The sequence below is a fragment of the Denticeps clupeoides genome, chromosome 8 (assembly GCF_900700375.1).
Source record: "Denticeps clupeoides chromosome 8, fDenClu1.1, whole genome shotgun sequence".
NCBI classification, from domain to species: domain Eukaryota; kingdom Metazoa; phylum Chordata; class Actinopteri; order Clupeiformes; family Denticipitidae; genus Denticeps; species Denticeps clupeoides.
Genome location: NC_041714.1, coordinates 9,359,690 through 9,386,332, shown reverse-complemented (window position 1 = coordinate 9,386,332; position 26,643 = coordinate 9,359,690). Strand labels below are relative to the sequence as shown.

General features: G+C 45.0%; 3 protein-coding genes across 3 annotated transcripts in view; 2 read left to right on the top strand and 1 right to left on the bottom strand.

Moving 5' to 3' along the window:
• Window positions 1–181: 181 nt before the first annotated feature.
• stox1 (storkhead box 1) lies at window positions 182–13,028 on the top strand. Its single transcript, XM_028989459.1, has 4 exons — window positions 182–612; window positions 9,787–9,939; window positions 10,053–12,321; window positions 12,448–13,028. Exons 1-4 carry the CDS (start codon window positions 285–287, stop codon window positions 12,599–12,601), a joined length of 2,904 nt encoding a protein of 967 aa, XP_028845292.1. The 5' UTR covers window positions 182–284; the 3' UTR covers window positions 12,602–13,028.
• Window positions 13,029–14,213: 1,185 nt separating this feature from the next.
• Window positions 14,214–19,389, top strand: LOC114795825 (zinc finger protein 883). The gene is made up of 2 exons (XM_028989494.1): window positions 14,214–14,369; window positions 15,955–19,389. The coding sequence occupies exon 2, from the start codon at window positions 16,090–16,092 to the stop codon at window positions 17,710–17,712; it is 1,623 nt and encodes a 540-aa protein (XP_028845327.1). The 5' UTR covers window positions 14,214–14,369; window positions 15,955–16,089; the 3' UTR covers window positions 17,713–19,389.
• A 1,904-nt stretch (window positions 19,390–21,293) lies between these two features.
• The window catches only part of wdr11 (WD repeat domain 11), a 41,435-nt gene continuing 36,085 nt past the window's right edge, over window positions 21,294–26,643 (bottom strand). Inside the window, exons 25-29 of the mRNA XM_028989757.1 lie at window positions 25,328–25,493; window positions 24,468–24,565; window positions 24,212–24,357; window positions 23,973–24,052; window positions 21,294–22,878 (exon numbers count right to left, since the gene is read on the bottom strand). Coding sequence (XP_028845590.1) covers window positions 22,682–22,878; window positions 23,973–24,052; window positions 24,212–24,357; window positions 24,468–24,565; window positions 25,328–25,493 — 687 coding nt within the window. The 3' untranslated portion in view covers window positions 21,294–22,681. The remainder of the gene's footprint in view (window positions 22,879–23,972; window positions 24,053–24,211; window positions 24,358–24,467; window positions 24,566–25,327; window positions 25,494–26,643) is intronic.

The following is a 26,643-nucleotide window of genomic DNA, read 5'->3' as shown; positions in this document are numbered from 1 at the left end:
AAATCGTCAACAGCGACAGAATAGCGCTGTCCTGTCCAAGTGCACCTGACTTTACGGTCGAGGAGGCCACGCCCACAACACGCCCAGCCGGGTTCCCATTGGTCAGCCCTCCCGCTGACGCGACGGCCGGTTGCCCTGGGAGAAGAAGTAACTCTTCTCAGACGTCCAGTCTGAGTTTGGATCTAAGCGGGGTCCGTCGGTCGGAATGTGCTGCGGATGCCTTTGATTTTATTTCGCAAATTGCAATAATTGTTGAATGAGATTCGCTGACGACGCGGGAGAAAATGGCCCAGCAGCACCGGGTGGTTCAGCTCTCCGCCGCGTCGCTGGCTGTGGTCTTCGGCCGGGACGAGGAGACCCAGAGAGCCGCCCCCGCCGCCGCCGCCGCGGCCACCAGCGGCCAGGACGTTTTCCAGGACTTCAAAGCGCAAAACGCGCGCAGTTTCTGGAATAAAAGGCTGGTGAGGGCCGTGTCGGAGGTCTTCTTCCAGGGATGGATGGAGAACTTGGTTCTGCTCGTGCAGGGCAACGCGAGCAATCTGGAGGTGCTGCGAGAGGCGTGGATGCGCAGGGCGCTCCGGGCACCCAAGGGCTTCATCATCAAAGCAGTGGGTGAGTCTGTTGTAGAGGCACCGTGCGTTGATTTATCTGCATCCACAGCATTTTCAATCAACATTACAAAAATTACAGACACAGTTATGTTTCCTTTTTTGTTGTTTGAGCAGCTTTGAAGGCAGGCGGGCAGACTATTACGAATTCAGTGTGCTTTTCATCAGCTATCCACCAGTTGATTAAAATATATGAAATATTCATGCGCCGTGCCTGGAGGGTTTGAAATATGAAGCAAAATATCTTTTGAAATGGGAGCTCCATTTCCCATGGGTGGCAGGTTTGAGGGCTCCTGCCTTGTAAGAAGAGGCGTTGTAAAATACAGTCTCCCAGTGGTGTGTGACCCAGACACGTTGTGTTAATGACAGGACTCCGAGAACAAAGCCAACGCTTAATGTTTCACATCCTACCATCCATCACCCTTGCCACACGTCTTCATTTCAAAAGGCTTTAATTGCTTTCTTTTAAGGCCCACTCGTGCAGAATTTGAAACACAACTTCATACTGCTGCCCCAGAGCTGCAAATATCATGTCCAGTGATCGTCTATAAGTTTTTTTCCCTCCTTCATATTCTGTCTATTTTCTGAACAAGGTCCTGTTCGAAAAGCAACAGGTAGGTAGACAAGATGGATTAATGCTTCTGGACATTCACAACTTGTAGATTAAGAAATCCTCTTAAACCTTTCACAGTAATTGATGTGGCGCTGCTTCATGTTGTGCCTGAAGTTAAACGTGCATGATCATGCACTTACTAATGAGCGGAAATAAATTGAATTGGTGATGTAACAGATGCTTTGATAGAAACGGTCGGCCGTTGTCTCAATGTGATTAAGAAGTGGGCCACATATGCCAACACTCCCTGACGTCCCTCAGTGGGAAACGAAAGAAAATGTTTGGCTTGTTGGCCACATGTCAAGGTGACAGGCCAGTGGAGAGCCCCTCCTGTGGCTGTTGAGCTCTCTTTAATTCATGGAGGCCTGGGTCTCCATGTCAGACCATTTGTTCCTGCCATCACAGCCAATGAAAGGTGTGTGGTGGAGGAGAAACACAAACCTGAGGAATGTGACGGACCACACAGCAGGACTTGAACGAATATAAAATCAGTGCTCTAGCATAATTGCACATCCATATACTATGTGGACACCTCGAGAACAGATGACATAGGTCTTTCTGAGTGGCATTATTAAAAAAAACCCTGCTTTAGTGCTTCCATTTTGTGAAATTATAGGAGGTTACAGTTATGGCAATTTGTTTATTTAGAAGCTGCACATTAATACCACACTGAAATAAGAAAGCACTGGCTCATCTTTCAGTAACCTGTAATATTTTAGCATTGCCATAATGTGAATAAAGTATAGTAAAGTAAAAAAAAAAACAAATTACTTATAAGCATAAATTAGTATAAGTACAACTTATACAACAATTAGTACAACTTGGTATAAAAGAGCAAAGTAATATTTTTAACTACTGTATTAAGAAAAAGCACATGAAACAAGCAACAGCTTTTTCAGTGCTGTTTGCTTCTATCTTCCATTAACTTTGTAATGAATAAAGTAGGTGTACCTAATGTCCCAGCAAAATCGTGATGGAATGGAGAAGATCTTGTTTTAAAGCCTTAACCATGTATATAATGAAATTGGCGGTGACCACGAAGCACATTCCTGTGTAGGATGTGCAGTGGACCTGCTGAAACTGGAAGCTGTGCCGGCCTTAGCGATGTCTGCATTATTAAGTAACCGGCCGATGTGCTCAGAGAGATCGGCGGGGTAAAACATTTATACACAGCAGGTTGTAATGAGGTGTCCTGTGTTGTCGGCCACCACTGACCCTCCCGTCATCATTAAGAACATTCTTTTGGGCTTCCACCTGCAAAATTTGTCAAGGACATATTATTTTCAGAATAAATAAATAAAAAACATCCAAAAAACTAAAATATGCCCAGATTTAGGCTGTTATACAATATAATACTTTTACTGGTAGTTGCGCTTCAAAACCTTTCAACTCTTTCAAAAGTGTTTTTCGAGACATTAAAGGCAACTGAGTAATTAGTCTACTATCCACCATTCTTTCTTCAAACGTCGCTTTTGTTTGGATCTTGCTTCATCCATCTTGCTCACTACTTTGGGTCCCAGGTGTCCCATTACACTTCCTCCACCACGTCTCACAGGAAAAGTGATCTCTGCAATATTGCCCTCTCTAGGTATGTAGTTAATATGCGGTAGTCACCACCGAGGCCAGACGTCTCTGTAAAAGGTTACCTGGTGTCTGAGCTCTGCTAGATTTCCCAGTCCGAAAGTGGGACCACACAGAGACAGGTACGTTAATTCTGGAGTAACATGACACGCTGTAACTACACACAGGTGGACTCCATTCAGATAGTAATACAACTTCTGTAAAAAGTGGTGAATAGCTCAGAAAAAAAGAGACAACGACGAAAACACTCCAGTATGAAAGAACGTGTATGTTTTATAGCCACACACGCACTGCTGGTCTTCCTGGACAATGCCTCTGATTGCAGCACTGAACAGCAGAGATTCCAGGTGTTTCCCATATACAGGGGTCCTCCGTTCAGATAGCACTCGCTTGTAAAAGAACACAGGCATTTCCCTCATTTAGAAGGAGGATTGGGAGGGGGGAAAGGGGCCGCTTTCATTTCTGACAATCTGGGAACATGTAGGCCTCATTTGAACTTTAAGCATAACTAATCAGAAATCTCTTTCCTGGTGCAGTGCACTGGTACATGGAGCTAAAGTGCAAGTAACGTGCAAAAAAAAACGCTACAAAAAGACATCAATATGTGATTTCATTTAACACACACACAGCAGTACGTTTGGAAAATGCTTTGAAAAATGGCAGTAACTGGTCTTGCCATATATTTGACTTTATAAAATCTGGAGAAAAAAACATCAATGGAGTGTTTGGGCAGTAACTTAATCTCTCTTGCCTGGCAGCGTGTGGTTTGCGTCATTGAGACTCTGTGAATTTTCACCCGAACCTTTATCCATCAGAGTATCTAAGCAGCTTTGACAGGCCCGGCAGACGGGTGAGAGTCTTTTTCTACTGTCTGCCTGGGATCACATTTCACTTTTACCGGCCTGAATCCATGCTCCAAAAATCAAATTGATCCTTCTGACTTCAATTACGTTTAAGAAAAACCTGCAAACATAAATCATTGAGCGTCTGATTTTGGCCTCATATGCTTCTGTGCTACGAGTATTAGGTTAATATGTCACATAAATGGCTGAATCTAAATGCATTATATCTGCACTGCACCCATGTGTTTAAATGAAATGGGGTAAAATAAAAAAAAAACTTTTAATATATACAATAACATTATTATTTAGTTAAAATGTTAAGGTTTGTAGTAAGGCCACGAGATTCAGCACACACCCTGCAGCTTGCCCGTGCCAACAAATGCCAATTAAATACAGTTGCTCTGTATCTCCATAGGGAGTACTACACCTATGCTCGGCTATGTTTAATGTGTTAATCCTCCCCTGGTCACAGGAATGATGTATGTAGTATGTTCAGTAGTGATGTCACAGTGCAGGGAATTTATGCTGAACTGTAATGATGACACAGTGGTGCTTTGCATCGTTCAGATCGCGATTGGGCTGTGCATATGTTCTGACTCCCAAATTGAAAGATAACAAACTCTAAAGCAGAGGTAGTTTGAGTTGATTCCGCGGAAATGAGTCTCATATGCTGTAAATTACCATCGCTGATCTTGATTAGCTTGTATGTGCTTATAACTCAGGTTGCTTGTAGAGGATATTGTTTTGGGTGGAGAGCACTGAACAAAATTCCTGGAAAGTTGAAACTGCTTGTGAAGTAAATCTAGTGAAACCGGAGCCCAAAACATTAGGGTGCATTTTATGTAGGACAAGTGATAACGGCAGACGGGTTCATCACGGAGGCTGAGCATGGACGCCAAACACATGTAAAAAGAGAGTGCGAAACCTGAAACCATGTTTTAAACATGGCTCAATCAAAACAGCGATTTCCCCCTCTGTACTTATGTCATGTGCAACTCCGGCTCCTTTATCAGACACTTGATATGTTTAATTTGGCTGTATGGGGCTCGTATTTCATATCACCTATTGTGAAGTGCTCACGTTAGGGTTGAGGTGTGCACGACGGGCGATACAAAACTGTAATATCATGACATCAGTAATACTGATTAAAAAATGTATATGTTGCTTTTTTTTTTTAGAAGTACATAAAAAATTTGGTAAAGATATTGCACTGTTCATTGTAATTTTTCTTAATTGCACCACACTTCAACGCATCTGTGTAATAAAGAAAGATGACATATGCATGACATGAAAAATGACATAAATGCAACATATGCATTCTGAAGCTATTTCATGCTGCTGCTGGCCACCAAGTCAGGTTCCCTTGGTGTCTGGTAACAGTAGTAGACTTATACCAGCAGTCATGGTGCTAGTGCTGGTCTGTTTATTTTCCTGCATCAGGGTATATATTTCCATCAGGGTTAAATCGTTGTAAAATGCTAAAGCTGTAATCGTTTAAAACACTGTACAAGTAACCACAATGCTCTGGTTTTCACGTTGTGCTCTTCTGATAAAACCAGAAAACACCTTTTATTTGGATAACTTTGAGATGCGTTTATATACATAATTGTGTTGCATTTGCAGACCGTAAATCTTGTTCAGGTTGAGGTTTTCCAAACGTATTTGGAACGTGATGCCATACTTATTATCCAGTATACTGAACAGGGGATGTTTACAGGGAGTGTTTACCTCTGAAGAACAGTATCAAGTGAATTGATTTCCGTCCACGTTTGGTTTCTATGGAGGCTGAACAGTTTAAAGAGCAGGCCCAGGAGAAAGCCTCATTTCAGAGGCTTTATTGCCCTCTATAAAGCTCCCTCCACATCTGTCGGCTTCATGGCAGCCCGGAGCAAAGCAGACTCATAAAATCTTTTGGGTACACATGTTGGTAGGTGTGGCAAGATGCTGCAGGAGCTCTAATGGCTGGAGAAAGGGCCCTAATGAGTCCACTTACAGGCATAAAGTAAAAAGGCAAGGACTGCTGTATTGCGTGACTATTTTTGGACGTGGCGACTATTGTGCAAAATGTGGGAACCAGAGGAAAAAACATTGACTTCCATGGACTAGGTTTGCAATACCAGGACAAGTTTTGTTTTGGGATGGTCATGGTTTGGAGTTGATTGTGTGTGAGTTGATGTTTGTTCCTGAAAGCCTCGGACCACAATCTCGGACATTCACATTGTTAAAAAGATGAGGAGGTGCAGATAGGGTAGCTGAAAAGCGAGTGCGGTTGGTGTCTTCAGTTGGATGAACAATTATCAACTTACAATATAATAACAGAAAGTTTTTTCACAAAAGAAACTTGCTACAAAACCAGCCAAAGGTATAGAGTAGCATTTAGTGGATTGATGGATGAATGGCACAAGTACACCTAGAGGTTTGGTGATAACGAGTAGTCTAGATGAGAACTGAATGATGAATGATGTGTATTCATTACATTAAATCAAAGGGAATAACATTTCAGTGGTTTTGCATTGACCAGCCTCTGGACGTCATTGATCCCAAATGTGATAATGCATTAAAAATGAACACATCTCCTAAAATCTAACCTATAGGACGGTTTGCTGATGAAAACAGATCTGATGACTGTTTGTTAAGTGAGCTTTGCCAGGCTTTGGCCATAAGGCTTGTGTTAAATCCCGCAGCTTCCAGGTTTAGGCGCGGACCGACGTTGGAAGCGTTCGGGTTACCTCCACTCCACTAAATCCCGCACAGCCGGCAGCTGCCAGTGTTTGTTTTTGCTGCTCACCATCTCAGAGTGTCGACCCAGTGTTTGCCCACGCCAAGGGAAGTGTGGTGGTTTTGATGGGTTTGCTGTTTGTGGTCGTGAGGAGGAATGAGCTGTACCACACGAAGATCTTGACTTTATTAGTTCAGGGACATGAGGTGTAGCAGAGCCGAGAACTCTCCTCCGCCAATATCCTGGGGTGTGTGTGTGTGTGTGTGTGTCAACATAGTGATTGCAAGTTAATTGCCTCGGTGGTTTTCTGTGTGAAGTCAGACACCCACACAGGCAGTCGGCTAGTCCAGCCGGCAGTGCGCTGCCAGTAATTCAAGTGCTGTGGTAACAACTAAATTAAACCCCAGTTAACTTATCTTTGAATCAGTGGGTGAAAACCCACTTCTGTGTGTTTTTAATGTTACGCTGCACACTTTTATGAGTGTCAGCACTTCATGAAAAAAGTGTCTATTTGGTCACTGTTAGTTCTCTTTATAGACAATGTTTCAAAGTTAATTACAACATCAATGTGTGATGAAAGTAATTTTTCATAAAAGCAGCCTTTAAAAAAACATGAATATTGTACGAAAATTCAGGTGTAGGTGGCCAGATGGCATTCTCTTCAGTCTGAGAGATAAAGGAGTGCTTTGTAATGCAATAAGATCCACTAATGGAGTTCATGAGACCCTGACTCGCAGCATGCCCGCGTCAACAGCATGGCATTTAACACTAAAAATAACTCGAAAGTTCGACAAAGTACCCCTTGGACTTTTTTCCCCCCAAATGTGTGAAGGTAAATGGCACGTGAAGTGAAACGTCTTTTTTGCGTTACCTGTCACCCAGTGTACCTGTGCTGTGCCCCACAATGGTTTTAATGTCCTCGGCTTCATGTTACAGTGGGTGTGGACTCTTTTTGCTTCCACAAGAGATGGGGCTGACAATTATCCCCGTCACACCCTCTAATGCGGCACTGAATTAGAGCCATTGTCATATAAGATCCTGTCCCCTTTTTCTAAGCTCACCCTCTGGCAAACTGCATATAGCAGAAATATTATAATACATGCTTTGATTTTGTAAATAGCTCTAGAATGTATGCTTTGTATGTTATATAAGTTCTGAAAGAAACGTCCAGAGCACCAACAAACCATCTAGGACTTAATGTCAGTAACAGATTCTGTTGTTTCCAGAATTTGTCCTTGACTCATGACGGGCCACAGAACACAGCCTGTCTGAGGTTAGCTTTCGAGGTTAGACTTGGGGTGACCGGACCTAATTTCAGCAGCGTGCGCACACAGGCCCTTCCTCTGCTTTTTCCTCTCTAAGGAACATATACAATGAACACACACAGACAGGATATCCCTTTAAGAGTGGGAATAGTGTTGCTGTCCGCTGAAAGAAAGAAAGACAGACACGCTGAAGAGCTCATGCTTCTACACACTAGGTTCCATACACTAGGGTGTGAGGCTGATTTGGGGATTACTCTATTACTCTGCTGAATACCTCTAAAACCTGAATCAGTGTAAGCCGAGTGCTTTATCTCCCCCGAGTCACCTCAAGCCTTATTTACTCCTCTGCATTTGACATGAGTAGTTGAGGAGGTGTAAAAAAAGATGGTCAGCAGATTTTTTTTCGAGAGCAGCAGTGCTTAGTTTTTGACTCGTGTTAAAGGGTTTGGGTCTGGTCACGGCCGCTGGTTGATTAAGGGTTTATTTTCTTTACCCCTTACATGAGTCCCTGAAGTGTGTGAGGACTGCAAATGTTTACATTAATCGAGAGCGGCGTTAGCCGAATGTTTTTCTCTGACCCCGGGGTCGATAGGAACATCGAATACAGAGAGGCCCTGAGACAGGAGAGATCCCCACATGGTGATCTTTAGAGCTTCTCTAGAGCTAAAGAACGCTCAGGTTTACTACAGTCTGTAAGAAACCATGGTGACAGACAACAGTGCAGTGCATTTTAAATTGGGTGTTTGTGAAATAATGAGTAACCCATGAAATGTAGACTTTTGCAGGAGCGGGCAGTTCCCTTGAATCATTAGAGCAGTGGTGGTTAATCATTGGGGAACTGCGCCAGTCAAGGGCATCATAGCCCTCAAATAAAATTAAATCCGGAACGTGGGCTACATTTACGATGAGGATCAAAATATAATTCAGGGTTCACTAAGGGTGGTGGTTAAAAGCAGAGGACACATTTTGTTGTGTCACCGTGTGCTGTGTTGAAGTGTATCCATAGATCTGGATAAATTCTGTTTATCTGGACATGCATAATCACATGATTATATATATTTTTATATTACAATAAGCCATTTACATGAAGGGCCCAATGGTGTAATAATCATGCTAGAAGAAACTGTTATTTACATGAATAATATGTTAGGGAAGCCAATCTCACATTGGAAATAACCCTTGGCCACACATTGCGTTAGTGCCTGAGTAGAAAGCAGAATTTCCTGAATCTTATTGTTCTTCATTTTCATTGACATTTTAACATCCTTCATGTTAACATCCTTTCTATACCCTTAGTTGCTTGTATTTGATTGATACATACACCTGCTGTATTAACACAATTGGACACATTACTTAATTTGTACCAGAGAGATTATAGGATGATATCTATTTCAAATGATTCTAACATTTGTTGAGTTCAGGCTTGCACTCTAAAGGGTTTCAGTGTTATTCAGTACAACTGTTTCGTTCATTGTTTTTCAGAACGGAGCCCAAAGTGTGCTGCTGGTAACCAGTTTTGTTTTAAAAACCATCCAGTTTACAGCATTTATTGTACACCCCTCTCGAAGCAACTTACAGTCAGTAGTTACAGGGACAATTCCCCTGGAGTTAAGTGTCTTGCTCAGGGACACAATGGTAGTAAGTAAGGTTTAAACCTGTGCCTCTCATAGGCATGTTTGTTACCCACTAGGCCACTGCCACCCTACCACTATTCAGTGATGGTCTGATTTTATTCTTCAAAGAGTTTATAATAAGCCTTAGGTTATTATGGTGTGGCTATTGTTTTGGTTCAGTTATATAGATTTCACACCAAAAAGTTAATGAATAATTCAAAACAATACAATTACTTACTTGCAGGGGCAGTGGTGGCCTAGAGGTTAAGGAAGCGGCCCCGTAATCAGAAGGTTGCCGGTTCGAATCCCGATCCACCAAGGTGCCACTGAGGTGCCACTGAGCAAAGCACCGTCCCCACACACTGCTCCCCGGGCGCCTTTCATGGCTGCCCACCACTCAGGGTGATGGGTTAAATGCAGAGGACAAATTTCACTGTGTGCACCGTGTGCTGTGCTGCTGTGTATCACATGTGACAATCACTTCACTTTGATGTACATTACAATTTTATAATGCTTTTTTCCCCTTTTCCTCCCTCATGTTGTAGGTGACTTGTCTCCAGTGCAGATGAGTCCTGTTGTTCAGTCTCAGTTCATTCCACTGTCAGAGGTGCTGTGCTCTGTTATTTCTGACATGAATGCAGACCACGTCACAGTTAATCAGGAGGCACTGATCAACTACATGACGAAAGCCCACCCAGGTACATTTTCCTTCCCCTGGTTCAAACTATTAGAATTTTAACAGTGAAAAAAACACTAAACTTTACACACAATCGTTGGCTGTTAATAATCATGTTTCTTTGTTTTGTTGCAGGGATGTCTATTCCAACCCCTGAAATCCTCTACAATGCTCTGGGTTCCTTGATTAAGGAGAGAAAAATCTATCACACGGGGGAAGGCTACTTTATTGTCACTCCTCAGACGTACTTTATCACCAACAACATGGCCAAGGAGAATCCCTGGTGGACACTTGGTGAAAATGAACTCCATTCTCCTCCCCCAATCACCTATTTGGTGAGCAATGAGAGTTGCATGGAGACCACAGAATCTCACCCGCTGGCCCATTGCAAGTCCTGCAGATGTTTTGTGTCTCAGGCCACCGTCACACCATCTGTTCACGACCACCAATCTGTCAGTGAATGCACGGGGAAAAGCCTCAAATGGACCAGAGAGTACAAACCCTCTGTCAATCACCAGTCCACTTCCACTGCTGCTGATTACCAAGCCAGTGAAATCAGCAAGTCCACTGCAGCCAGTCGAAAGGACAAAGAGAAGACCAGTCGAAAGTTTGGCCTCAATCTGTTCCGTCGCAGTGCTGCAAAGAAGGATGGTAAAATGAAGAAGGAATATGCAACAGTTTCTGGACAGTTCCCACCAGAAGAGTGGCCAGTGCGGGATGAAGATGACCTCAATAACCTTCCTAGGGACCTAGAGCATGCCATCATCAAACGGATCAACCCCGAACTTACTGTGGACAACTTGGTCCGCCACACTGTTCTTATGAAGAAGCTAGAGGAGAGAGAGGTTGAGAGGGCTGTAGACAAAGGCATGTCCACCGAGATTCCTGTCTCCAAGCCAAAGAACAGTTCTTCCAGAGCTAGAAGGTCTGCTTCAAAAGCAACTCGTAGTAAAAAGAAAGGTCAATCAGTAAAAGAGAAACAGAAGACAAAAAACAAATCTTTGCCCTGTGGTGATGACTTTGAGGGAGATTTTATTAAATTACCAACTGATGAACATGACCTGAGTAATGACTGTGGTGATTTGGATGCTAAATGCCTCTACAAGAAACGCATCGAGAACCCTTTTCTGGGCCTGCCGGTTAAGGACACAGTCCACACTACAGGCCACAAAGTTCAGAAGAAGCGTGAGGGTAAAGCCTTGGGACGAAGGGAACACACAGGTCACAGATCGAAATCCTGGGATTCACACCACACAAAAGGGACTGCTGAAGATCTGGGAAAGTCGTGTGAGGCCAAGGACCGGTCCTGCGAGCATCTCCAGGACAGGGATCTGTCTACAGAGTCCTTTCTGGATGCGAGACCTGTAAAAGAACTCTCCGGAGACTACAGCTTGGCCTATCCCAAGAGCAGCACTCTGAGAATCGAGGACAAAGTCAAACATTTCAAAGAAAATAAAGCTAGGGGCCGAGAGATGGGGCCTCGGGAGGTGAGAGTCATTGACGCAAAACATGAGATCATTCAAGATAGTAGTTTAGTATATACGATGACGCAAACACCAAGGTTAGGTCTTTGTGATGGAGCTGACCAGCATTCCTATGTCCATTCAACAACAGAAACACCATTCTCCTGGCCTCAACCCACTCCTCGGCATGGGCAGTCCCTGAGACAGACCAATGATTCGGCCCACAGACCAGATCTGTTAGCTTCTCATCAGCAAGTCACTACTTTAACTGGAAGCCAGCAGATGGTCAAGAACAGTAGCCAGCACAGGGCAAGTGAGACCTACACAGAGAATGACCACCATCTTTACCTGAGATCAGGTGACACAGAAGACGATGCTTGCAGTTCACTTTATTTGAATGAACATTGCATTGTTGACAGCATTGAGAGGTCACATGCACACTATCAGTCCTCAATTGCAAATGACAACTGGAGTTTCTTGGAAGCCGATTGCTCCAGGCCCCATAAAGAGTCCATGAGAGTGATGCTTAGACAGGATGAAGGTCAGCAGCATTTTTCCAGCACACATCACATGCTCTCTACCCAGCCCCGCATATCACATGAGGACAAAGCGATATCCCGATATGATCCTGAGCATCTGCACGAAATTAGTCCGAGGCACACAAAGCCAGCAGAGGTTGTGGACGCTAGCATTTTTGATTACTGCCAGACCAGTGAAGTGGATTCGGACACCGAGACTGTGCATAAGTCTGCTGATGAAGGGGACGTCCTGGTGACTCAATGGATTCATCAGCCACACCAGAATGATTCTCACCAGGTGCCTCAAGATTCTGGTGTCCCTCACTGTTCATCTGAAAGCCAGAACACTCCCAGTGGGGCCGGTTCTGGTGAGACAACAGAGAGCCAGAGCAACACTGGGGACAGTGGAATTGATTCCCCCAGGTCAGTTGCTCACAGCATAGTCAATTATGACTTATTTCTTTAATAACTTATATGAACTTGTGTTCATATGTGTTTAATTCGTTTAATGGCTTTTAATTAATCTCTCTTGTTGAAACATTTTTACAGGACTCCAATAAGCCTGACTTCCAGTAACTCTGTCATACTAGAAGGGCTTAAGCGCCGCGGATTCCTGCAGAATCTTGAGAAGCTTCATTCTAAAAGCCACACCATTCGTGCCCAGAACTCTCTACTTCAGCTCACTCCTGTTATGAATGTATGAGAGGCTCCTTGTGGGCTGAAATTGAAGATGAATGATGATGAAGTCAAATATGTACTGTGATGTATATTTATATTAACTTTATTTGTAGATTATTATGTTAAATACCAGCTTTGTGTTAAAAATAACCAATTGTGTACATAATTTGTGGCTGCACACTGTAACAGCTGTTCACATGAACACTGTAAGAGTGAAACTTTTCAAAACAGCCCTATTAGCTCTTGTAGTCAAGACAAATAGAAATAAATGCATTTTTAGACTGATATTTTGATAATGATGAAATAGTTATGGAACCTTTACATTTTATAAAGCTGTCCGAGTGTGACTGAAATGCAAATTGTGTATTTAGAGTTAAACCCTTTAGAGATTTAAGTATTTGAACAATTTTTAAATTCTTTGCAGTATTTTACCACTGCTAATTACCAAAGCAAGACCCTAATAGAATAACCTTGCAATTACATTACATTTACTTAAACTAGTAGAACATGTAACTGTTTTTTATTTTGTAATAAAAACAATGTTAAAAGAACTTTATTTTCGTATATATTTTTTTGGAAATTCATTAAATCCATATATGTATGAACCTGTCTCAAACTGAATGTGTTAATCCTACTCTTCAGTATCATCAGTCAGATATGGATGTTAGTTATTTTTCTTCTTTGCCGTCTGCATTTGTAAATAATAGCTTCTTAATGCCGTACCATGGTCATCTTTCTATTAAAAGCGTTTTTGGGTGTTTATGGCTATTAAATTGAATAGAATCTGAAATGTTCTGTTAAGTTCAGGTTAGGTCTTCTTCTGAAATGTTAACACGACGTGTCATTCTGCAGGTGTCAAACTCGCAGCCCACGGGCCACATCTCGCGAGATCATTTTATATAGATCTACTTTTATGGCCCGGCGATATGAAGCGCTGATAACACACAAACTACATATCCCACAATGCAGTGCGTCAGGTGCTTCGCCGAACGCGAGTTTTACACTCGAGCTTAATCAGCTCCATCTGAATCTGTACAAGAGCAGTTTCCACGTCGACGGCAGATTCTTTTTTCGTGCTTCAAAGCCCAGTGGGAACTCATTGCGTAGAGCGCTCAGTTTGTCAGCAAAGTGCACAGTCAGGTACTCTTGGTCGGGTGAGGCAACTGAAGCACTGCATTATGGGATCTGTAGTTTGTGTGTTATCAGCGCTTCATATCGCCGGGCCATAATAGTAGATCTATATAAAATGATCTCGCGCGATGTGGCCCTTGGGCCGCTAGTTTGAAGATGAACAGTGCACTCTAGTGACTACACTACAGATGCCTTGATGCCATGCTGACTCAGAATACGGACCTTGATAAGCATACAGGCTACAACAAAATTATATTAACTGTAATAAAACTAGTGCAAATTATTCTAATGCAGAACTCGCAGTGTAAAAAAATATCATAGCAAAAATAGCAATAAAAAAAAAAAGAAAGCTCTCGGTCAGAGGACTTCGGGACCAGGGCGGACCGAGAGAAGCCGAACGATGCGCCTCCGGCCCGGCAGGCGGCAGCACGGCGCTCGGGGAGCGGCGGAAAGCGGCGCTGGTAGGCCTCTGCTCATGCGCCCCGCACCGCGTTGGCGCCAGAAGAGCGGGTGGCGCGAAGCTGACGCGAGGAGACGTAGCGGGAACGCGCGGCTGTGCGGACGCGGGCGGAGCGGAGACTAGACCGGGCCAACAACAGCCACGCAGCTACCACAACCACGCATCTACTACCGCCACAGAAGCCGCGGCGCGACTGCAAGAGGTGAGTTCGCGCCTCGGTTCTTTCCCCCCTCTACTCGTCGCGCCAGGCGCTGCGGATTAACCGGAGTAACGCGAGTCAGACCCGCTAACGCTTAGCACGCTACGTAGCTGCTACGTCGCGCCGAACTTCGTCTCGCTCCCCACCTCCGAACCGTGGGTTTTGTTGCCGCGGTTTTCTGGGCGAGTCGCAGCCGGCCGGTGTCTGGGGTCGCGGCGAAGTTGAACGCGGAGCCGCTAGTTAGCAGGGCGCCGTAGGCCGCGCTGCCATATTGTGATGCGGGGCTAAAAACTCGCGCTAAAGGAACAATCCGCGACTCGACGCCGACTCGCCCGTCTTCTCCCCCCCCCCCCCCGGGCCCCCGCGTTCAGACGCCGTCGCACCTGCTACGGACGCGGCGTTTCGACCGCACCAGGCCGGTCTTCGGCATCGCTCGTTATGTAAGCGGCGCCGACGTCGTTCCCGGGGTTTTCCTCCCCGCCGCCGTTAGCCATTTTGTTTCCGCGCCCGCGTCGGCCATTAGTGTCCTGGGTCGTTCGTTCTCCTGCCCGCGTCCTGCACGCCCGCCCTCAGTCCGTCCGTCCGCGACGCGGGTCCAGTCGCACGGTGACACGGCGCGGCCTCGGCCGGCGGCCGCGGATCTGGATCGACTCCCATTTAAAGGCGCGGCGGAGGCGGAAGCTAGCGGCGGCCATTTTACCGCTACAGCGGCCGCCGGGCCGTCTGCGATTTACGGACATTTTCCGCGAAAAACTCGACCACTGCTCCCAACCCGCTCGCCCGCATTGTTTTGCTAACTAGCTAGTTAGCAGCTAGTTAGCCACCACCGTCCGCTCTAACAGGCACGCTAACTAGCGAAGTGTTTAGCTCTTGCGTGTGTGCGGTGTATGCCAAATTTCTATATATTTATGTGGTAAATTATTAATGGACGGATCTGTCGGACGCTGTGTGTAAAGTAGTTTTCTTTGGGACCCGGCCGCCGTTTATTCAGCCGCGTCTCCTCCCCACATTTCGTCTCTACTTTATGCGCACTGCTCGGTGCGCTTTGGTGCTTTTTTTTTCTTCTTCCCCGAGGCAGCAGCTAATGGTCGCTACCTAGCCAGCGGACCCGCTAATATTAGCCGCTAGCCTGCTAGGTGTCGGCTATCTAGCTTCTCTTACGTGGCCCGAAACCGGCGAACACGGGCGACGGGTGAACGCCGGGCGCGGAGTTCCGAGCAACGGCGGCCTGGCGGACTCGGGACGGCGTTTCTCCTGCACCTCCCTGCCCGTTTAGTGGGTCTGTGTCGGACCGGCGGATTCTGCGTTAGCTTGTCTGTGTTTCTGGTGCATTTGGCTGAAAGCGACATTGTCTCATGACGCGCCATTGTCTCTAATCACGATGCCATTTTAACTGGATAAAAGCTAGAACATTAAAGTTGTATTTGGTCATATAGCAGTGCATTCTTTTAACACACATTCGATCCCTTTATATTTGGAAAAACTGGCTTCATGATGTGTGTGTGCGCATCACTCTAGTCCCACTGGTTTCGGACGGGACGATGCTTCAAGCCTTTCCGTAACGCTCCTTTCTTTTATCTTCCAACAGGCAGGACGACTCCTGACTCTTGCTAGAGAATCACCGGAAGCGACGTCTCGCTGCGTGGGGAGCCACGCGCTTTTACTTGCATTTGGGTCTTCGCCAACCGGGACAACGGAAGTCGTCGGGCTGGAGTGTGTACTTATGGCCGAGTCAGAGACTGAGTGTGACACGCCGGGGCTTGACACACTTGGGTCTGAGTGTGTCATTGCCCAAGTTGGAGACCTGCACTATGGTGCCGAGACGGAGATCATGACCCAGGAGGACAAAGGGCTTGCCCTGGATGGCATACATGGTTCAGATCTTGCCAAAATACAAGGATTGGGGCCGGATCTTGGTGCAGTGACTTGTGTAGACGCTGACCAAATTGTAACTGAAACAGACCATGACTACACCAAGGCTGATCAGACAGGCCTCCATTGCTTCGGTGGCAGTGATATGGTTAAGGGTGAAGCTAATGTAGCCTTTTTGGGAGAAGTTCTCCTGAAAGCAGAAATGAGTGGTGCTGGGCCAGACCACGTGGTGAAATCCGAGTCTGACCATGGAGGAGAGCTTACAGTCGAGTCTGAGAACGGTGTGATCATACACGAAGCACACGGCCTGCAGTGCAATGAATGTGGCGAGATTTTTGGCTGCATGACAGACCTGCACCAACATTTTGAGATCCATAAAGCAATCAATCCGTATATTTGCATCCACTGTGGTGAAAGCTTTGCTGTCGAGTCGAGCCTCAAGGTTCACCAGAAGATCCACTTGAAGGAGAAGAGCTACGTCCCCACTGGAGTGGAGATGGTCGGAAAGGGCGTCATTGATGCGTTCAACCTGAAGCCGCACCAGATGATGCACTCTCACGACAAGCCGCACAGATGTTCGGAGTGTGGGAAGAGCTTCGCTGCCGCCATCACCCTGAGAGAGCATATGAAGATGCACGCCGATGACAAGCCATACAAATGCACCCAGTGCAGGAAGAGCTTTGTTCGGCGGCGCCACCTGAAGAAGCATCAGGAGATGCACGCCCGGGAGAAGCCGTTCAGCTGTGCCCAGTGTGGGAAGGGCTTCACCACGGCGTCCACCTTGAAACAGCACCAGAAGACCCATTCTGGGGACAAGCCCCACAGGTGTGGCCAGTGTGGCAAGTGCTTTGCCGCAGCGGCGACTCTTCGCGAGCATCAGCGGGTCCACTCGGGGGAGAAGCCGTACAAGTGCAACCAGTGCCGGAAGAGCTTTGTGCGAAAGCGCCATCTGAAGAAGCACCAGCTGGTCCACTCTGGTGGGAAGCCCTACCGCTGCTCGCAGTGCGACAAGGGCTTCAACCACTCCTCCTCCCTGTCCAGGCACCACAAGGTCCACCTTGAGAACAAGATGTACCCCCCGACTGACAAGAACTTCCCCTTCGACACCCCCATGAAAAGGGGCATGCATACAGGTGAAAAGCCATACAGTTGCAACCACTGCGAGAAGAGGTTCAATCATTCGTCCTCCTTGTCCAGGCACCAAAGAACTCATTCGGATGGCAAGACGTACACCTGCGGCCACTGTGGGAAGAGGTTTAACCACCCCTCGTCCCTAGGGAGACACCAGCGTGTCCATTTGGAGGAGAAGCCGTCTTACAGCGCCATCCCATCGGGCAAGGGCTTCCCTCACACCACCATCCTGAAGCAGCGCATCCTGACGAGCGAGAAGCCGTACCGGTGCTCCCAGTGCGGAAAGGGCTTCAATCACTCGTCCTCCCTGTCCAGACACCACAGGATCCACATAGATCACTGAGCCGAGGCCGCGCGCCGGGGCGTGCGTACGTACGTACTGGTGTAGTCCGGCCTGAAAACTAATCTCTACAAGAGCGCAGCAGCATGTACCCGGGTGAGATGGTCCTTCGCACCCAGGTGGAGAACCCCTTTACTGGCCGTTTCGTTGAATTTCGTTCGGTTTTGGTATTTCAAGAGCAATGATTCCTCAATAAACAAGTCAGACACCCGAGCTGCTGTCCTTCTGTGTGGTCGTGCTTATATGGCTTGATTGTTCCAATGCCTGTTTTTAAAATGATCCATTCAGCTCATGATGATTCTCCTCCTCTTCTCCAGTAACTCTGACTCGGGCCGTCACTCCCCTGGAGATCATTTCCATCTTCTAGGCCTAAAAGCGCATCGTTTTATGAGAGACTGTGCGCGTACGTTGATGTAACTCTTTCTTTCTTTTCTTTCTAAAAGCCACACGTTTAGTGCATGGCTGCAGACAGGATGAAGAACTCTTGGTTGAAGCAGTCACTTTGTACTCTTTACCACGACGCACCACATTTATTGGTTAACATGCTATGTAAATATGTTTTTCTTTTTATATATATATATGTATAGGTAATTAGTATGCAGGGGTGAATCAGAAGCTATTTTTTGATATGATCCAGTTTTTGTCCCCCCCGCCCCCCCAGTGTCCCATCATTTGGCTGTATGGGGAGAATGGTGCATACAGACCCCCCCTCCCCACTGAAAAAAGTAAAATCTAGAGCTTTACCTGCTCCTGATGTATTCTGCTTAAGCATATGATTGGTGATTTTTTTTTTTTTTATTTTATTATTATTATTATTATATATATTTTTTTTAAAGCTGCCATTGGGACTTGGGTCCATGTTAGTCCTTTAGTAGTTTAAATTGGCTGATGTGGAGTTAAATGAAAAGTTTTCCACCCTTTGATCTGCCGGTGTTTGGTACCAGAACAACATAAGGTTTACTGCTTATTGATCACAATGTTAATTGTTTCTTTGGAATATGAATCATTTAACAGTGTATAGCTTAGTTAACCTATATTAGAAAATACTCTGCAAACTATCAAGACAGTGTGTTGTGTATAATGAAAAAAAAATATAGCTTGCTTTAATGAACACCTTTTGTTTCAATTTTTTCCCTGTCAAAATTCCATGAGTTTGTGCTTACAGCCTCAGTGTATGAAAACATTTTTACGACTTTTTTTTTTTTTTTTTTTTTTAAATATCATTTGGGCTTGTTTTGAAAGGGAAATGAAAGAATACTGTTTTTATGGGTGTGAGCATTTTTTTTTTCTTTCTTTTGGATAATTGTGCTTCATATCGTAGCATAGGCTTCTTTATTGTATTAGTTAGGTGCCTTACTGCATGCTATGTAGAGATGTATATGCTGAGCTATATTTGGAGGAGGGGGGGGGGAAGTAAAGTTTTGGCAACTCCTTTTGTTTCTATTCATACTAACCAATGTACATTTTTAATTTTTTTTTTTTTTTTTTTGCTTCTATGTATGACTCTTCACTGTTACTGTTGTCTTTTAATTTCCCCGTCAGTCAGCCTCACTGTAGAAACTGTATAAGGACAACATGCCATAGATCCATACTGAATGCCCTCTTGTGGTCAAAGCTTTTCCCCACTTGTCCCCTGATCTGAGTGGCACATTTATGGGTAAATAAAGGTTGTTGACTGTCCCTTTTTTCCTTTCAGGCTATTTTCTTACTGGATTATTCTCTGCGGGAATGTGGTTTATTGTAACATGCCAGGAAACAAAATACATTTTAACTTTACCAAAGGCTTTTATAATTAAAGCATATTTAGCCCTCCAGACCACGGCTTGTTCATATTCCACACCTCTCACAGCTTCATTACGTGTCTCCGGATCTGTAATGTTCTCTTACGGACAGATTCCCTGTTCCCGCAGCGGCCGCTAGAGGTCGCACCTGCGCTACTGCGGCGGCAACGAAGGAAAGTAATTGGAAGCTCTTCCCCCGAGTAACATCAAAGTATCACGGCACCGTGGAACGCCGCACGACGGGAGAAGCTGGATCCGGACTTAATATTTTAGCTTCTGGCCCTAAATTCACCAGAACCTGTGGAGCGCGGAAGGCGGAACCTTGTCTGCGTTAATCACTGCGTGGCGGGGGGGTCGCTTCTCCTCGCCAGGAAAGCCGACAGCATCTCATCTCAGGAGGCATCGTGTGGTTCTGATGAACGGGGATGTTTTTTTTTTTTTTAAGTGCGAACCTTCATTAGAAAGGAAGGTAGAGAAAATTCCGTGTGCAGACTTTTAATTCCCCACGGATTTGCTGACACGGAGTATGATGAGGCACCCCGTCTAATACCGAACTGAAGTGTACCCCCCTCCCCCCTCTAATCTCTTGTTTGTGCAGAATTTCTGATAACTAGAAAATACTACAGTAGCCCTACACCATCCAAATGATCTATATTAACACTTACAAATAAATACAATTTAACATTATTTGGGTTGGCAATCGAATTGTCTGTAAAACACAATAAAACAAAACAAAAAAAAAAGCTATTGGCATGCTGTTTTGTTAAAAAAAAATTAAAATAGGCTGCGCTTGTGGGCGTTGTAGGGCGGGGTGCCATCTAGTGGTCAAGCTTCTTTGGGTGCTGCAGTGTCAGAAGAGAGTCCTTTCCCTGAAGGCACTTGACCGTTTCGCTCCACACCATTAAAGAATCAAAGACCACTCTTTGTAGAAAATACACAAATTAATTCATTGTTGAATCTATTGAGTGATTTTGTATTTTTGGTCTGTGTTCTTTTTCAAATAACAATAAAATGCACCTTCATTAAATTTTCCTAAGTTACTACTAGCATTCTTATATAAATGATTGCTTTCTTGGCCATTTATCAACATGCCTCGTTGTAACCGTTCATAGTAATCTATTAAATTGTCATAAATGCGTGTGACAGCGTTGCCGATTATCAGTGAATTTTCTTAAGAGGCGCACACACTTCAGTGCATGGACAACAAATGTTTTTGGCAAAAAATGTGGTGAGAAGAAGACACCGGAGACATTGTTCACTGATCAGTATATATATTGTAATTTATAAAGCTCAGAGATGCTGCCAGGCCCAGTCTCTGCAAACAACGAAGGGTCAAAAAGGGGACGATAAACATCTTTTGCACAATCACAACCCAAATATTTGCTCATGTAATTTGAACGTACATTGACGCATGCTCCTATTCACAGAGAGAGACACCAAAACTGCAGATAAAACGAATCTAGTAACACATGCCGCAAAGTAAACAGGTACACAGCAATCAGGCCAACACCACCTATCGCCTTCAGGATATGAACACCACTCGCTGCCTAGCGGCAAGAAAGCCGGTCAGCAGGACAGACAGGGGTCGCCATGGAGACAGCAGATTCTGGTGAGCAAGAACCACAGCAGATTCTAAAAGCAATGCTGGCATAATGGAACATGTACTACTGTTTCACGCTGCTACGCTGTTAGTAATGGAACAGGGTGTGTGTCTGAGTGTTGGTTACAGTGCACTGTTATTTTGTCATCTTCTGCCTGTGTGTTTATTAATGAAATGAAAATGTTATTTGGTCAGTTTACATCCAATGTTTCTTTACTTTTACTGATGGGATGGAACACTGTTTACACAATTTTATTATTATTTTTTTTACATACAGACAAATACAATTCTTTCATCGCTACCCCTGTCTGCATTATTAATTGTACAGCATCACAAGTAAACAGGTGACAACGTCACTGAACATATCACCCACAACAGATCACAAGAAGGTCACACAGTCTCTCAACCAGATATTGCGCACTCCAATTTTTCTGGCCTGTGGATTGAATTTAAGAATAATAATAATAAAAAAAATAAAAAAACTTAATAAAAACCTATTTCCAATTTTCTTCAAATCCCAGGTCAGTTATTGAATGCTGATGTGTCCTCATCAGTCTCAAAACTGGATCATTTTTTTTTTTATATTACAAGTGCGCACATACATGAGAAAAGTTTAAATAACGTTTGCCTGTGTTGGCAGCATTAAATCAGACCAATAAACCAGTCAGCACAGATCTCTTCAAACCAAAAATATATACATTTCTGAGCTGCTGCGTGAATAATATTCGAGTCTCCTGGTTTGCTCCCCAGTGAAACAGCCTTTAATGAGGTCTGCTGATTTGTAAATGTAGTCTACTTACCAAGCCTGGCAGGAAAGAGACTTTAACAAAGGTCTCCACATTTACGCTTCCGTGGTCAGAAACCATTTACCTGCGGCTCAGCCGCCATTATTTCTGGAATTTAGGGACATTAAACTACGATGAGATGCTATAACTTTGCTTCTTGTGGTCCACTGAAGTATGTAAATGTGACAAGTACAATGTAACAAAACTGATTCATAAGTTGCTTAAATCATGTAAATGAATGATTCACATTACCAGAAGCCCAATGCCTTTTTCTTTGAAATAAATGCAGTGCTGAAGAAACCTAGTACTAGGCTCAAATGTCCATTTGTAAAAAAAATCAATAACCATTTTTGGGATTATACAGAGTTGGGGAATCAAACTGGCAGCAAAAGTCAGATTCCCAGCGCTATAATGCAGGGATACAGCAAATCCAGCTGCTGTCATTCATACATACATACATTTGTTCTTTTGTTAGTTGTATTTTGTATTTTTTGGGGGCGAAATAGCAAACTACTAGAAGACATATTTCCGATAATTTCTGTATTTCTGGAATGTCATTTTAAAGGCAATCATAACTATGTTCCATTTAAATTATATTAGTCATTAATATCTACAAACCAAATGCAGCACAAATCATAACAAAGTGAACAGGGAGGCCACAGAAAATGTACAGAACTATTAGACAAGTCAGAGTTCTCACACCGCAAACACACCAAGTTGTAAATCTGATCACAGACAGGTTACTCAAGAGGAGGGAAAGAGAGAGAGCGAGAGAGAGTGGGGTCATTTATTCTCCTCTCCTCTCCTCACTCTGTGCTTTGCAGGTTCTCCTGCTCCTCCTCCAGCCCAGGCTGTTCTTCAGCTCCCTCTGCTTTGAACAGCTCCTCCAGCAGTTCCTCCCCAGCGCCACCGGCCCGGGACGCCCACAACACCGCCCCCTCCTTCAGCCCCAGGGAGCGCAGCAGCCGGGCGTATTCTGTGAACGCCGCACCGATCAGCTTACGTGGAGGATGGATGGGTCAAGGATCAGAAAATACACGAGGTGTAATATCATGACAACCTCAGAGAAGTGACAGCCGACGTGTGACAGCAGGACTTTCGTGATAGTGGTTAATCTTCATCCTCAGTTTCCCTCTAGTGGTCCACTGTGCAGGACACTGAGATTATTATTAATATTCACAGCTGCAGTGTAGTTATAATTCCTCGGTGTATCACAGTTAATATCATCACTCGCTGTGTGTCCGCAGTATTGACGGTGGGTGACAATCAAGAATGATTTTATTAGGAATAAACTTGCTTCCTGCTAAAAGAAGTTCAACGGGTCCAGCGCCACCGGCCCTTCTGCTGGCCTTTCATCTCTCAAAGACGCTTCCGATTCACATACCACATTTGGTCAGTGTGGGGATGGCAGGGTTTTGAGCTCCTTTCTTATCCTAAAGACACTGATCAGCCACAGCATAAAAATCACTTAGCTAATATTGTGTGGGTTCCCTTTTTATGCCACCCAGCTCGAAGCCTGCACTCCACAAGTCATGGCATTATGCTGCCGAAAGTTACAGGGACAGTCTCCCTGGAGCAACTCAGGGTTAAGTGTCTTGCTCAGGGACACAATGGTAGTAAGTGGGATTTGAATCTGGGTCTTCTGGTTCATAGGCGAGTGTGTTACCCGCTAGGCTTCTTCCAACCCTTTTTGGTCCCCAAGTTGGTCCCCATGACCTTGTTGCGCTGGTTGGTACGTATTAATTACTGCAGATCAACCCTGCTTTTGGAGATTCCCTGACCCAGTGTAGTATCACAATCTAAAGTCACTCAGATCCTTATTCTTGTTCATTTTTCCTAGCATCAACGTAACCAGATTATCATTCACTTCACCAGGCAGTGTTTATAATGTCGACTGGTGTGTATGAAGATATATGTTATATATCTATTAGGGCCATTAGTCAATAAAAGTCCATTCGCTGTTGTCTCTGGCATCCTTAACCTGGGTCAGACCCATACAGGAAGCAAACAATACGCAGCTGTGTTAATTGCACACATCTATATTAACAGCTAAAATATTATCTAGTTTTTGTTTATATCAAAATCATAAAAGGATATTTGTGGTGCTCTTGGCTTCCATCACCCCGTACTTCAAACAAGCTTCAATGAAGAGTGCAGCGCGGTCAAACTGCCTCATGCTATAGGGCACAATGCAAAACAGAGAAGACATGAAAGAGAAATATTGTTCTGATGAGCTTCCCCTGGACGAGGAGCATCAGAGTGGCTGATAGAAAATAGGTGTGTACAGGAGTGAACATTGGAGGGATGAAAGTGAAAAGTGCAGCCCTGACTCAGACCTGTGCAACATCTCGCCCACTTTGTGGAAGCAGCCCAGCGAGAGCAGCACCAGGATGGCCTTTGACTTCTGATTGACCTGAGGAGAGCAGAGGTGCTCCGCCCAGCGCTTCAACACATCAGAGCTCTCCGCTGGGTTCAGTCGCACCTGAGAGAGAGAGAGAGAGAGAGAGAGAGAGAGGGTGGGGTGCAGAGCAGATCTGATTTATAGCTGATGCTATGCTCTGCTGGCTACAGGCCACGCTGATTCCGCAGTACCTTCGCCAGCCAGGCGGCGCGGTTCCACTCCCCGTAAGTCTGCAGGTAACGGCATGCGTCGGCCGCTTTATCAATGAGACACAGCAGCTGCACGCCCTCTGAGACGGGGAGGGAGAGACACGGAGAATTACTAATGGCAGGAAAAAGGAAGAAATGAATCAACAGTGGGGATTTTCTTTTGGGAGCCGCTGTTGCTGGGGCTCTTACGTCACCATCTACAAACTTCTAAGCACCACAGTGAAGTGACCTGAAATCAGGTCTTGCAGGCGCTGCAACATTATGTATGAAACATTTCTGAACAATCTGTGTAGTAACTTGAGTTGATCAGACAATCAATGTGTGAGCTGCTATGATCTTTTACTGTATTTACTCTATGTTGTTCAGCTGTAGTGTTTAGAACTTGAGTACAACTGCATGAGCCAGCGGATGGCCTAGCAGGTATGGAAACAGACCCATAATCGGAAGGTTGGCGATTCAAATCCCGAACCTTCCGATTACGGGTCTGTTTCCTTACCCGTTAGGCCATCCGCTGGCTCATGCAGTCGTACTCAATTTCTGTACCCCAGCGATCTAAACACTACAGCTGAAGTCATGCAGCCACTGAGGTCCCTACCGTCCCATCACACACTGCTCCCCGAGCACCTTTCATGCCTGCCCACTGCTCAGTAAGGAGTACACATTTTGTTGTGTACACCGTGTGCTATCACTTCACTTTCACTTTAAGAACAATCTAGATGTCTGGTTGTCAGCAAGGTGCATTCCAGCACTTTCTGTTTTTTTAGGACGCACTCACTTGATTTAAATGGCTTCAGGCTGGCCAGTTGTCTGTTCAGACTATTGGAGTTGAAGGGGGGCTGTACCTGCTAGTTTGCCATTAGCGATCATGTTGGTAGCCACCAGTTTGATGGTGCTCTGAGACGGCCCAGAGCTGGTGATGGTGGTCACCAGGCAGGCCTTCAGTGAGTCACAGTAGTAGCTGGGGTTGTCTGCACTTGTCTCCAGCAGCAGCTGAACTGCCCGGTCCGTCTGAGGAACGTAACACAGAGCTTTAATGATGCTGCAATTTAGTCCAAGACTTCTCCAACTAGCAGTTACTCCTGAAGATGGCAGTAATAGTTATTTTGTAATTTGGCCAAATCATCATATCGAAATCCATATCAGTGATATTCAAGGAGCATTTGCCTTTCAAAAACTTTCTTAAGGTATGGAAACAGGGACACAACGCAGCAGTCTGCCAAGTTTCACAGGAACAGGTCTGAAAATCAGCAGGAACAGGTCTTGTAGAATGACTTACATTTCACCACTAAGTACAGAGAAGGTCAGGAGAGATCTACAACAGTGAGACATCTATAAAACATGGTGGCGCTGAATGTCAGCCAGCAGTGTTTGGGATCTGATTCGGGAACACAGCAAACCATGCAAATGATGACTTGAAAGCTAGTTTTATACAGTTATGTGTTATGTACTAGATTTAAATGCATGTTTGCACTAAATCGCTGTACTATTGTCTCATTTTCCTTGCAAAGTATAAAGAAATGAGGGGAGTCTCCAGACTTGGAACAGTACTCTATCTAATAGTTCCAGTGGAACTATTCCCCCGCCCCCTGAAGTTATAGATAATGTATGATAAATGTGTTCTCTGTGCACTCATAATGATGTTTAATCAAAGAACCTAATGTCAGTGATTTTTCTTAGTGTTATATATGAAAGATCAGTGCTGTTAGGATGAAAGAGACTGTAGGATACAGCATCAGACACCCTGGCAGCTATCAGAGTCCCCATCAGGGACAGTGATCACCGCTGAGGAGCACAATGTTCCCCTCAAACGGGCAGAATGGCAGAAGATTAGGCAGCGTAGGTTAAAGGGCTGATGGGAAGGGAATGGGTCTGAATGACTGATAGCGTGCCGTGTGTGCGCCCTGATTTATATCGTCCAGCAGGACATAACCCACTGGGGTGGGGAGCTAATTCTAAAGACAGTTGTGTAGGGGTGTGCGTGCATCTGAATACACACCTCCATCTATTCTCCAAAATCTGCTCTGAAATGCAATTTTGCCTAGGCTAAACATACACAGCCTGTCAACCAGGAGAGCGGCAGGTAAACACACAGCCTACACACTGTCTGTGTGAAAGCACACACTGGCATCCATAGCTGTGGGTGTTACATAAAGTGTGG